Below are 12,738 nucleotides of genomic sequence, written 5' to 3'. Positions count from 1 at the left end.
CGAAACTTTCTCATTTCATATTATTCACAACAACGCTGTACTTTAAATAATAGAATGCCAGAATTAAGAGAGATTTTACATACTGTAAACTATTGGCTGCTACTTTTTTGCTTTGTACTTTGTACTGTTTTTTGCTTTGACCTTATCTGCATTTTTTAAAGTAACCACCAGGGGGCTCTCTCTGGCAAACAAAGGGAGACAGAAGATGTCTATCATGATTTTATTGAATTTGAACTGTTATTTTACTCGCTACTTGGGGGCGCTCTCCACTCTTAAACCACCGGGCATGTTACTGTTGTGTTGGTGCAGCATTTGAAAAATCTGCGGTGTTATTTTGAAAATATGTTGGTGGTTTACTGTATGTGTGTGTGCGTGTGTGTGTGTGTGTTTGTGTGTATGTCTCTACACATGCAAACATTCATATATATATATATATATATATATATATATATATATATATATATATATTAGGGTTCACATGGAGGTCAGCATGAGTCCAAAGGAGAGGTTGCTTTGGGCTATTTGGGTTCTTTACCTGCTCGGTGGGAGCGCTCTCAGCTGGAAATGCCTTTCCCAGCGGGATAACTTGCTTTGTGTGTGTATTTGTGCACAATTTGTGTGACTGATTGTGTTTGCTTGTGCGTATCAAGATGTCTTTTATGATTCGTGTGTGGAGACCGGTTGGATCCCGCCTTCTTATCATTCCTCATCAGCGTCAAGGCATATTGTGTATTTTTCAAATTTAGAAGAGTTTCCAGGTTCCAGGTTAATATTTGATAAATGGTCCGATATCGTCACGGTATTATAGACTATGGTATGCTATTACAAACAACAATGGCGTCAGTCATCCTTTGCATTTTCAAACAAGTTGAGATCAGGTTTTCGCTGGCAAGCGAAATCGTCGGAGAAATGTTTCGCCTGAGACAAACATTTGAATGCAAATGGCAATTACAAGGCAAAACGTCTCCTAACGTTTCATCCAATTGTCAAGAAACCGAAAAAGCAAGTATCCGCTGTTTGTCGTTTGGCTCGGGCTTCCTTAAGTGACCCTCAGACAAAATTGCAAACGCCACTTAGGTTCCATCCGTAATCAAGTCTTTCATCGAGATGGTTTTACGGCCCGCATAAGCATTCTTGCGTCCAACGCTGTATCAATTGTGAACTGAAATCAAAAGGAAGCCGATAATGTGCTTTCATTTTAGACTATATTTAGTCTGAAGTGAATAGCTGGAAATAGGTTGAGTTACATTTTGACATAATTGATAGCTATAACTTAGTTATTCTCAGTCTTGAGATGCCAAACAATCACTGCCTAAGTACTATGGAAACCCCATTCCTGCAGGTAAAAAGAAAAAAAAATTATCATTGCGTTTTGGTGTGTGTGTAAGACGCCTATTTACATTTTTTTATTTTGGCTTCACTATTATCGCGGATTTTCATTGATGAACATAACTTTTTCGATCGCAGGTTTACGTCGCTATTTTTTTTTTGCAATTTTTCTTGCTTTTTTTTTTCCTTTTAAGTTAGACTTGTCAAAAAATAGCAGTTTTATTTATTGAAAGAATTGTTATTTTTGTTGATAGTTCTCCTTCGCAGTCAGACAAGACCCCCAAAATATCTTTTTTTTTTTTTTTTTAACAAATTCTTACTGCAGGTATTTTTGGGAACATTTATTTATTTATTCATTTGTTTACTGTCAAAGGACAATTTTTGCCAGGGAAGAAAGTGGCTTTTTTTTCTTGTCACAATTCAATTTTTTACATTATTTTTTATTATTATTATTGTTGTTATTATTATTATGTGATAAAATGGATGGACGGATGGATGTGTAGTACTTTTTAAATTATGATTATTTTCCTAATTTTAAGCTGTTCAAATTGTGCATAACCTTTTACATGTTGTTAATTTACATGTTATTAATTTGTATTATATTTATGACTGTTTTCATTTTTGCTTTTGTTTTATTGCCTACTTTATTATTTGCTCGATTGTGGAACGTAGTCCCCTCGGGGAAGTGAACAAAATAAGAAGTTCATTTTCTAGTATTACTATGCATATGACAATAAAACTCTTGAATCTTGATTTTTACAAAAATTAAAGATCGCATGTTGACACTCGAAAAATAATGTAAGGTAAGATAATCAAATGTAAAATACACAATATCGATTGTGCTTACATGAATGCAGTGTCCCGAAGCATTTTAGGCGACAGTGGAGAAAATAAAGTAGCTTTCTACTCCCACTTAGTGGCCATTTGGTGGTACTGCACGTTGATTTATTCCGTCTGCTTTTTCGCGCACGCAAGACTCGCCGGTCTCTCACGTCTGTCTCCCTCTGCACTGTTTCTCCCCATCAGAACATGCCAGGACATAACAATGAGCTCCAACAGCACAGACTCTTCTGGCGTCTTCCTGATTTCCAACACCTTACCGGCGGTCGGCTTGTCCCCGCAATCCAGTTCTTTCCGCCAGGCGGGGACGGGACCCTGGTTGTTTTTTCAGGTGAGCACCCCGGGTGCCAATTCCTCTTCGGCGGATTCCCTTTTAAACTCCACCCGGTCGCCGGACGGGAACGGGACGTCGGCCCCGGATCCCTTGGGCGGGCACACGGTGTGGCAGGTGGTCCTGATCGTCCTGCTGACCGGGACGCTCTCGCTGGTCACCATCATCGGGAACATCCTGGTGGTGGTGTCCTTCAAGGTCAATCGGCAGCTCAAGACGGTCAACAACTACTTCCTGCTGAGCTTGGCGGTGGCCGACCTCATCATCGGGGTCATCTCCATGAACCTCTACACGGCCTACCTGGTGATGGATTACTGGGCCTTGGGGAACTGGGCCTGTGATCTGTGGCTGGCCATTGACTACGTAGCCAGCAACGCTTCCGTCATGAACCTTCTGGTCATCAGTTTCGACCGCTACTTCTCAGTCACCAGGCCTCTGACTTACCGGGCCAAACGGACGACCAAACGGGCCGGGATCATGATCGGCCTGGCCTGGTTTGTTTCTCTGGTCCTCTGGGCCCCGGCCATCCTTCTGTGGCAGTTCTTTGAGGGTCAGAGGACGGTTCCTCCCAACAAGTGCTACATTCAGTTCCTCCAGCAGCCCATCATAACCTTCTGCACAGCCATGGCGGCTTTCTACCTGCCCGTCACCATCATGAGCGTGCTCTACTGGCGCATTTACAAGGAGACCGAAAACCGCTCCAAAGAGTTGGCCGGGCTGCAAGGTTCGGGGGCCCGGGGCGGCGGCGGCGGCGGCGGCGGCGGCTTGGCGGCCAGGAACGGCAACGATCGAACCCGGTTCGCGCGTCAAACCGGCAGCTCCAGAAGCTGCAACAGTTACGAGCTGACCCGCTTGTCTCAAAGAAAGAGCGCGTGTCGAGAGTTGGTCAGCCGCCTGCACTGCTGGCCCGGCCTTCGATCCTGGAGACCCGGTAGCATCCGGCGAGCGGAGCGGGATCCGGACCAGAGCAGCAGCGACAGCTGGAACAACAACGATAACGCGGTCTCGCTGGACCAGTCGGCCTCGTCGGAGGACGAGGACTGCGGCGGGAGGGAAAGCCACAGCATCTTCTCCATAGTTCTCAGCCTACCCGGCATTAAGGCGGCCGTCAACTCCCAGCTCACTTCCTGCGAGGACCTGGACGAAGCCTCGGAACAGGACCCGCTGAGGAGCGCGGAATACAACAGGGACGGCCTCGCCGCCGTCGCCGCAAACGTGGGTCCCGACGGCGCCCGAAACAGCTACCACCAACGCTTCTGTTCGCGCAAGATCCAGTCCTTGCCGACCGTCCGGTCCACGTCCGACTCGGGTTCCCCGGATGATCCGGCATCCGCGGTCGCCGAATCCACCGCCGGCGCGTCGGCCAAATCCCCCTCCGTCCCGATGTCCTTCAAAGAGGCGGCGCTCGCCAAGCGATTTGCCGCCCGAGCTCGGACTCAGATCTCCAAGAGAAAACGCATGTCCTTGGTGAAAGAGAAGAAGGCGGCGCAAACCCTCAGCGCCATTCTCTTCGCGTTCATCATCACGTGGACTCCGTACAACATTATGGTTCTGATCAACGCCTTCTGCAAAGCGTCCATTCCCAACACGCTGTGGGCCGTGGGCTACTGGCTCTGCTACGTCAACAGCACCGTCAACCCCATGTGCTACGCCCTGTGCAACAAGACCTTCCGGACCACCTTCAAGATGATCCTGCTGTGCCGCTGGGACCAGAAGAAGCGTAGGAAACTGCAGTTCCAGCAGAGGCAGTCTGTGGTCTTCCACAGCAGGATTCCCACAGAATCCACGTAAAGGACGCCGGAGTGGCTTGATGGCGGAATTCGAAATAAAAAGCTTCCAAGGGTTTCTTTCGGGGGTTTATCGAAGGCGGTGCTTGCCATGTGTGTTTGTGCCGATGCCGCGCTTGGTAAGATCCAGAACCGCAAGGCCGATCTCTGGTCTCGGAAGAACCGGTGTAAGGGCTTTTTACAGAAAAGAACGTATTTTGTTATGGAAGAGTATTCAAGTGCAATTGACTCGAGGGGGTCAGAGGAGAGCTTTGTCACACGGTTAGGGATTGTCGCTCGTTATCGGTTCTCTTTGTCTTTAGCTAGATTTGGAACGTGCGGACTCCAGCGCTTTGTGCGGAAACGGGGAAGTGCCAGTTCGGGGGAAACGTTTTGGACTGGAAAATTCATTCCAATGTACTTGAATGATCTTATCGGCGAAATGCTAAAATAGCATTTTTCACATAATGCTACGGGCTTTTGATTTGCGCTTTTGATTTCCCATTCCTGGGGCGATGTTGGATAAAGTGCTAATCGTAAAGCTATAAAATGACTAATAATCTTAATTTTTTTCCTACATAATGATAATATGATGGCCAAATGCTAAAAAAAAAATAAATAAACTTGCGTTACCTCATGGCATTGTTTAAAAAACTATTTTCCATATGTCCAAATGTACTGTGCATTAGCAAGTCCATTCTCAGAGGTATTATGGGATTTTTTTAAAATATATTTTTACCATTAGCCTAATGTGGTTTTTAGAACTATATATTGAAACGTATTTGTTTCAGCGCTTATTGCAAATATGGGAAAAATGCTACGCTAGTCAAAAATGTTTCCTTTATTTTGGCACCTCCGCGTTTCCGTACTTTTGCCTTTGTAAACAAACAGAACTTTGCATCTGTAATTTGTCACCAAAAGCCAAGACATACTGTGTTGTGTTGACAGGACCTCGACTTTTTGACCGGCATGTTTTTTTTTTTTTTTGTTTCGTTTTGATTTTGTATCAGATTATCTGAACTTTTGCCTTCCTGCATAGACATAACTTGTGTTCGATGGGATCTAAAATATTCTTGAGTGGTGTCTAAAAGAGCTTTTATTTTTGTGCAACCCATCTTGAATTTTTGAGCCAGTTGGAGAAAAAAAAAGTTCTCTGAGTATTCCGTGCGGCACCACAGTCAGTGAAATGCTCTTGTGTTCTATGTGATTGTTGTGCTTTTTTCAAACAATGGCGACGACAGGTACTTCCGGTTGTGTTCACGTACTTGACGTCATTGTGGTAATGATAGTTATGATGAAAAAAAAATGATGACATTCTCTTGGTGTACTTTTGCAGCTTTCACACCCACACAAAGATGTCGATTTTCTTGGACACGGCCTTCTTTGAACTTTCTACTGTAATTTGTCAGTATCGAGTCGAGATGTTTTTTTTTTGTGGAGCCAGGGCAGCCTCTAGTGGTGGGAGGGGGAACTAACATGTAGTGCATTTAAAAAGAAAAAATAGAAACTTTCAAGTGTGTTTTGGTAACTAATTCTGGTTTATCACGCCCACTTGATATACTGTTTTTGTACGTATCTCATTTATAGATTGACTTTATTCCAAATGATCAGAAAGTCTTGAAATGTATTGTTTTGAAAGTGTATACATTGTGAACAAGGTGATTCTGGACTCTTGAATATAGGCCAGGAGTTGCACACCTCCATGTTAAAATAAAAAAAAAGAATGGTGGAGAAAACACTCACAACTACTCACAAATCCCAAACATTCGTCTATCCATTTTCTATTAGGACTTTATAGAATTTAATTTCCAGCGTTTGGAAATTAAATTCTATAAAGTGTTAAAAACTAAATAGTTAGCGCTATTAACTCAGTTCAATTTACTTCCTTCTTTGAAACCAAACTTACAGGGGAGATTTACAGTTTTATTTTAAAAAGAAGCGAATGTCAAAATAGAAAACTGTAGTGATTACATGTGATTGATGATGGAAAATTCTGTGGTTATTAACAAAAGGATTTGACAGTATTAATCTGAATTTACAAAAATATCGAATATATGAAATATATAACATAACAATATTTACGTATAATGTATTAATGTGTACACAGATATTCTGTATATGTGTGCATATATATTAGAGATGACCTGATCGCATAATTTTGAGCTGATTGGAATTGGAGGGCAAATATATTGGCTGTTTTTACAAGCTTTAATATTATTTCATTATTATTTTTTATTATTTTTAAGGGCTGAAAAGCCCCCCCCCCAAAAAAAAAAAATCAAAATCCAGCGATATTCCCCAAAAGAAACAAATGGTTTATATATATATATATATATATATATATATATATATATATATATATATATATATATATATATATATATATATATATATATATATATATATACACCTATATAAACCATTTGTTTCTTTTGGGGAATATCGCTGGATTTTCATTTTTGATGACTGTCGACCATTCCATGTTGCACTCCACCTCTCATTTCGTCAGCGACGAAAATAGCAAGTGAAATAGACGGATGTTAGCATAACAAGGGAACGTGACATCATGATTGACAGCTGCCGTTGTCTGCATCTTTGTGTACAGTGTATGCAGCATCCAAATTCGTCACCATGAATCTTGTACAAAGGCGTTGATGGACAGCTGCCATTCTACTTTTCTGTACTGTATACGAAAAAATGTTCTTTCAACACTTGGTATTTGATATGCATCTAACAGACTTTTTACACCGGTCAAATATCGGGAATGTAAACTTGGTGAACGCAAATGTCTTTTTGTTACAGTATGCCAATCATACTCAACTTTGAAGTCAATAAATGGTCCAAAATGATGGTTTCACAAACTATTATTGTTATTTTCGACCTGTTGAAGTCAAAATAAAATGCTCTTCCATTGGGTTGAGTTTTAAAGATGTTAAGTGGTGTGCTGGCTCCCTCTAGTGGCACATGACGTGTAACTTAGAATTAGATGTGCAGACTCGCTCATTGACAAAGTTAACTTTTTAAATTGTCCTCAACAACACTTTTTTTCTTAAATCACAATGATTAAAAGGTATCAAATATTGCACTTTAGTCATTAATGTGATTTAGAAATCACTCGGCGCTTCAGGTTAAAATGTTTTAAGATATTGCTGCGCCTCTATTAGGGGATGGAAATTCTTTATGGTTGGGCAGAATTTGTCGAAACTACTGCCCCCTAGCGACTAGACATGCTTGTAAACGTATAAAGCAACTTAGTGGAGCAGTATTTTATTTTGAAATAAATGAAGGTATATGGACATATTTTTATTTTACAGACGAAAGGGGGGGGGGGGATAGTTGCCTATAGTCTAAAGTTTTCTTTGCAAAAAATTGAAAAGCACTGGCTTTCGTGAATTGACCCATTCCATACACTCGTTCCCTCACCGGAAGTACGCGCTTGAAGGGCGGAAGTTAAGACTCGCGAGTATTGGAATCGGGCCTTTGGCCCCAAACACTCACAGCTGATTGGATAACGCTTAGGTCACGCTCACCTGTGTCTTGATTAATGGTACAGCTTCCAAAACGGTATCAGGATTTATGAGTGAGTCTAGCTTATTAGTCTTTATTTTTTCTTCTTTTTCCACAATATCATAAAACCCTTCAAGAAACATGAATCTCGAACGGGTGGTGTAGCATTTTCAAGGCTGCTGCTGCGAAAGGTTCTTCTGGCGGGGTGGTCTAAATGGGACATGGCCTTGGAACGCAGACATGTGATGAGGCAAATGAGGAAACTTCATGTGACCCGTTGCTGAGACGAACCTTGTGGACGAGGACAAAAACTCGCTTGTGTCGTTTTCTTCAGTCAGTCCGCCAGCGCTTCACTCAGGCAAGTTCGCTCCCTTTATATCATCATTTTAAGGTTTAATATTCGTGTAGTTTGTAAAAAGACTGAGTGAAGGCGAGCGCGTTTTTGGAGGACGATGCATTGTGCTTAACTTCACTTTGACGTAGTTCAAAGAGGTCCTATATAACATTCCAGATGCCAGATTTGTTATGTTTTGTCAGCGTAGTCATGTTAATCTCTGGGTTACTCTGGATTATCATCACCCAATTTGGGCTGGATGAAACGGTCATAAAATCGTTAAATATAAATATATTTTTACTTTCAACCCCTCAAAATGTTCAGTGGCACCAGCCTTTATCTATCTATCTATCTATCTATCTATCTATCTATCTATCTATCTATCTATCTATCTATCTATCTATCTATCTATCTATCTATCTATCTATCTATCTATCTATCTATCTATCTATCTATCTATCTATGCCCCTTTAAGTACAAAAAAATGTGATAATAGCGCTGTATATTTATATATTTTTTAAATTAAAAATAGGTTATGTCATAATGAGCGTATTATGACTTTTGGAGACTTTTGCATTATGGGAGTCCAGCTCATCAAAGTCATCGAAAGGCTTGCAAATGTCAAAAGTTGGCCGCTGGCGACATCCGGTGGTTTTGGGGTGTCAACACAAAAACTTCTATTTCGCTCCGTTCGAAAGTCGAAAGAATAAATGCAAAAATTAGGTAAATGCATGATAACAAATTGACAATATTTCCAATTTTGAATGGCAGTAAATGAGCCTGACACGGGCTAAATTTGACACCTATAGGGTGTTTCCTCTCCACCTCCAATTTGCAAGCGTTTAGAAGGGCCAGCAGTGTGGCATATTCAAAGTTGTCTTGTTTTGACAGTCCATGCAATATTTTAGCCTCCTAGTGTGTTTTTTTTCATATACTATTCCACATCAAAAACATCAAAAAGCTCATGTTTGTTTAAACTTTCCCCAGGGTTTAAATAAATAAATAAACTTTGAGAAGGAACATATCCATTAGAGTTGTTCAGTGGCACTTTTTATTCGTTACGAAATCATTTACCAGCCGACGATACGATTCCGATACCCGTTTGATAACAATGTCGATACTGTACCGCAGGAGTGTCCAAACCTTTTGAGGGCCGCGTACATAAAATGGAAGGACACTTAACGATTCTTCACTTTTATTCGAGCAAGCAATTAAATCATATGTTGTTTTCAACTCATTTTGATAGACTGCGACTAAGGCGAATAGTGAAGGATTTTTTTTTTCACATTTTTGAAAGTTACTCGAGGTTCTATAATGTGATATGTTTTTAAGCCTGACCTTGGCACAAAATGAATCGAATAAAAGACTTTTTTTCTCCTGGAATACTAACAAATAACCCACTCGTGCTTAGACTGCAATTACATAACAATTTCAATTTTCGATGAGGCCTCCCAATCAAATGAATCAACTTGTCTTTCCCCTTTCTCGCGTCAGCCAAACTCGCCGGCGCGTCCCCAGGCTGCCGCCGCAGCGTCCACCATGCAGACCATTAAGACCGTGGAAAGCCAAGTGCCCTTCCTCAAAGAGAGTTTCTTCACCAGCCCCTTCAAAGACAAGCGCAAGAGCAGCGGCGCGGGCGGCCTCCGCCGTCCGCAGCCGCCGTCGGCGCCGTCGGCGGCGGCATACGTTTGCGAGCAGAGGCGCTTTCGCTCCAACAGCAGCCCGTTATGCAACAGATCCGAATGGAGGGGAGCAGACGGGGACAGAAAGGAGGGGCAAAGGGAGAGGAAGGATCAGAGCGGCAGAGAAGTCGAGAGCGGGAGGGGGGGCGAGCGAGGAATGAGCGTCAGCGGCGGCGAGTCGGCGGCCGTCACCGCCAGTCTCCGCCTCCTCTCGTCATCGGCGGCATCCTCGCGAGCGGGGTTCGGCGGAGGAGCCGGCGAGGATCCCCGGCCGCATGCCCGGCCTCGACCCCAGCAGCACGGACTCTTAGCCAGGGGGGTCCGCTTGCTCCGCAGCATGGGCAACCAGGAGGCCAAGCAGAAGAAAGGAGGCGACGGCGAGGAAGCGGACAAGAAATCCAAGAGGTCCAACAAGACCGGCAAAGGGGAACAAAGCGAGAAGAAGAAATCCAAGTCGGATTCCAAGGTCTCCGTCTTCTCCGGGATGAAGATCAGGAAGGCTTCCAAGGCCAAGGGATCGTCCAAGGATGACTCGCTGGACGACCAAAGGTCGCTCCGACCCGGAGGGCGGGCCAGCCTGTCCGCCGATGAGATGGCGTCGGATTTCGAGGGCGACTGTTTCCACAAAGCCGGCTCGGAATCCGACGGCGACATCTACAGTTTCCACTCCGCCGCCGCCGACGCCGAGGATCTTTTGACGGATATCCAGGAAGCCATGAAGGTCCGACGCGAGGACCCGAGCTTCCGAGGAAGCGGCGCCGCCGAGAACCTTCGATCCCATCGGATTCCCGGCTTGGACGGGGACATCTCTTCCCGTCGGCCCGCGCCCGGAGATCGGTCCGCGCCCGGGTCGCCGAGTGAGTCGGGACCGTCCTCCGCGCCGGACACGGAGAGGAGCGACGGAAGCCTCTTGCCGAAGACCAACAGCACCTACAGCTTCCCGGACACTTTAACCACCACCCCTTCGTCTTACGAGAGTGCCGAGGACGACCTGGAAAGCCCGGTCCCGTGCCGCGGTCAAGAGAACTGGACCCCTCGAGGCAAGGCCCTAGAGGTCCCGCGTCTCCGGGTCGAATCTGTAGGCGCTCAAAAGAGCGCGAGCAGCATGGACTTGTTTTCGGAACCAGGGGCGGAAGACCGCAACGCGGCTCGTGACTTCCTGTCCCTGCGGAAGAAGAACAGCATGTCCATCAACCTGACTTCGGACAGCCCCGCCAGACCCACCTCCGCCGTCTCCCCGTCCACGGTTAAACTCTACCCCCCGGTGCACCCCTCCTACGTCAAGACCACCACCAGGCAACTCACCTCTCCGCTCACCAGCCCCTGTGTGTCCAGAAGAACAGACCCCGGGGAACCCGAAGATCCCAAGGGAGTCTGGGGGCGCAAGCAGAGGTCCAGCTCCATCGGGGGCCCCCTCGGTACTTCGGCGGACTGGTGCGGCGAGCCGGACGGCGGCGACGGATCCGTCTATTTGGAACAGGAGCAACCGGAGAAGGGAGCTACAGGTGGCACTTACTGGACGCTGGGCTCTAGGAGAGCCCACTATGGACACTCCAGGTCTTCGAGGGGGACGGCTTCCTACCTGGACATCTTCTCTGGTGAGTTTGATCATACGTTTCTAGTTTTCGATTCCACGGCTAAAATATCGGAACTGCTTTTAGCTGTAGCTTTCGGAAAGTAAAAACGATAGAATGATGACGCTGTGAAATTTACTCTTTTTATGCTTTTTTTTTTTTTTTTTTGCTAGTTGCACATCGAGGTTGAAATCTCACTTTTTCTCTATGAATTTTTGATCTCCATACGATAAAGGGACGCTGTAAAAGTTGCGTGGTGCATTTTTGTTAATTTGGCGCTTAAAGGCTTAAGAATTAAAACATTATTCTTTAAATGATTTTAACGTGAATATGGAACCAGTGAAGGGAGGCCAAAACTGGATTTATGTGATCCCTCTGACGAGCTCCAGTTGGGAAGCGATCGGCAGTATTTTGGACCAACTGGAGAGGCTTGAAGGAGGATTCCCATCAGTCCAAAATGAAGTACATTACGGTTACCTAGTGAGGTTCTAACAAAGGCACGGATTAAGGTTTGCAGCATTCCAGGACTATCATGCAGAAAAACTGAAAGCGGTTTTACCAAAAACAGCTTCAGTCCGGAGAACTGATCTAGAAACTGATCTAGAAACGGAGTGGTTAGTTACGAGACCATTTCAAAAATCGAATCACAACTTTAAATGAAATATTAACTCATCCGATCCCAAAGCCGTTTTTATTCTTCTTTACAGTCGAATTTTTCCAAACATAGGTACTTATTTTCCGTTTTATTTTTTTCTCTCTTTTGAAATAAGGGTATAGGAGGGCCTGTCACTGAGTTAATGAAGTCATCAAGGAGGCGTATCCCACAGGAAATAGAGCAAGCGAGACATCTGCTTTGCAAAGCGCCTCTGGTAAATCAGATTAGAAAAAAAACAAAACAGTTTAGTTTATCATTTATTCTCTTTGTTGCACTATATCTTCCCACAAAGGCAAGCATGTGACTCACAAGTTGGTAAATTCTCTTCAGGGTGTCATGAGAAATACAATTTCTTAAATTTACCCTTTCGCAGGCTTTCACATTTAAAGAAGGTATTAGGCAGCTGAAATTTCACCCAGATGGACACATCATGTCAAAGTTCAACGTGGCACAAACGCTTAGTTATCACACTAGCAGGTTACGCCATTCCTTGTTTAAAATACTGCCGGAATGATGTGGAAGAAAATGACCCAGAAATGCTCACGATACTCCCTAAGGGTTAAAATTGCCGCAAAATTTAAATGATTCGACGTCAAGGTCAAGTAAGAGGGAACCGTCCACTCAAACAAACGCTAACTTGTTCTCCTTCTTACGCATTAAATGAGCTCAGCTGCTGCAACAACTGACAACGCTGTGATACGCACATCGGCGAATTTACCC

General features: G+C 44.3%; 2 protein-coding genes across 3 annotated transcripts in view; both read left to right on the top strand.

The window, feature by feature from the left end:
* Positions 1 to 6,569, top strand: part of chrm3a (cholinergic receptor, muscarinic 3a) — a 72,632-nt gene extending 66,063 nt beyond the window's left edge. For both annotated transcript variants that reach the window (XM_088422171.1, XM_088422172.1), the window contains one exon: positions 2,356 to 6,569. In XM_088422171.1, coding sequence (XP_088278297.1) covers positions 2,356 to 4,291 — 1,936 coding nt within the window. In that variant the 3' untranslated portion in view covers positions 4,292 to 6,569. The remainder of the gene's footprint in view (positions 1 to 2,355) is intronic.
* Positions 6,570 to 7,857: 1,288 nt separating this feature from the next.
* fmn2a (formin 2a) overlaps positions 7,858 to 12,738 on the top strand; it is a 38,509-nt gene continuing 33,628 nt past the window's right edge. The window contains exons 1-2 of the mRNA XM_088422032.1: positions 7,858 to 8,131; positions 9,602 to 11,387. Coding sequence (XP_088278158.1) covers positions 7,988 to 8,131; positions 9,602 to 11,387 — 1,930 coding nt within the window. The 5' untranslated portion in view covers positions 7,858 to 7,987. The remainder of the gene's footprint in view (positions 8,132 to 9,601; positions 11,388 to 12,738) is intronic.

Source organism: Hippichthys cyanospilos, chromosome 8, assembly GCF_059441005.1.
Source record: "Hippichthys cyanospilos isolate Australia breed blue-spotted pipefish chromosome 8, RoL_Hcya_1.0, whole genome shotgun sequence".
Classification (NCBI taxonomy): Eukaryota; Metazoa; Chordata; class Actinopteri; order Syngnathiformes; family Syngnathidae; genus Hippichthys; species Hippichthys cyanospilos.
The sequence above is the reverse complement of the archived record's forward strand: the minus strand, read 5'-3'. Positions and strand labels throughout refer to the sequence as shown.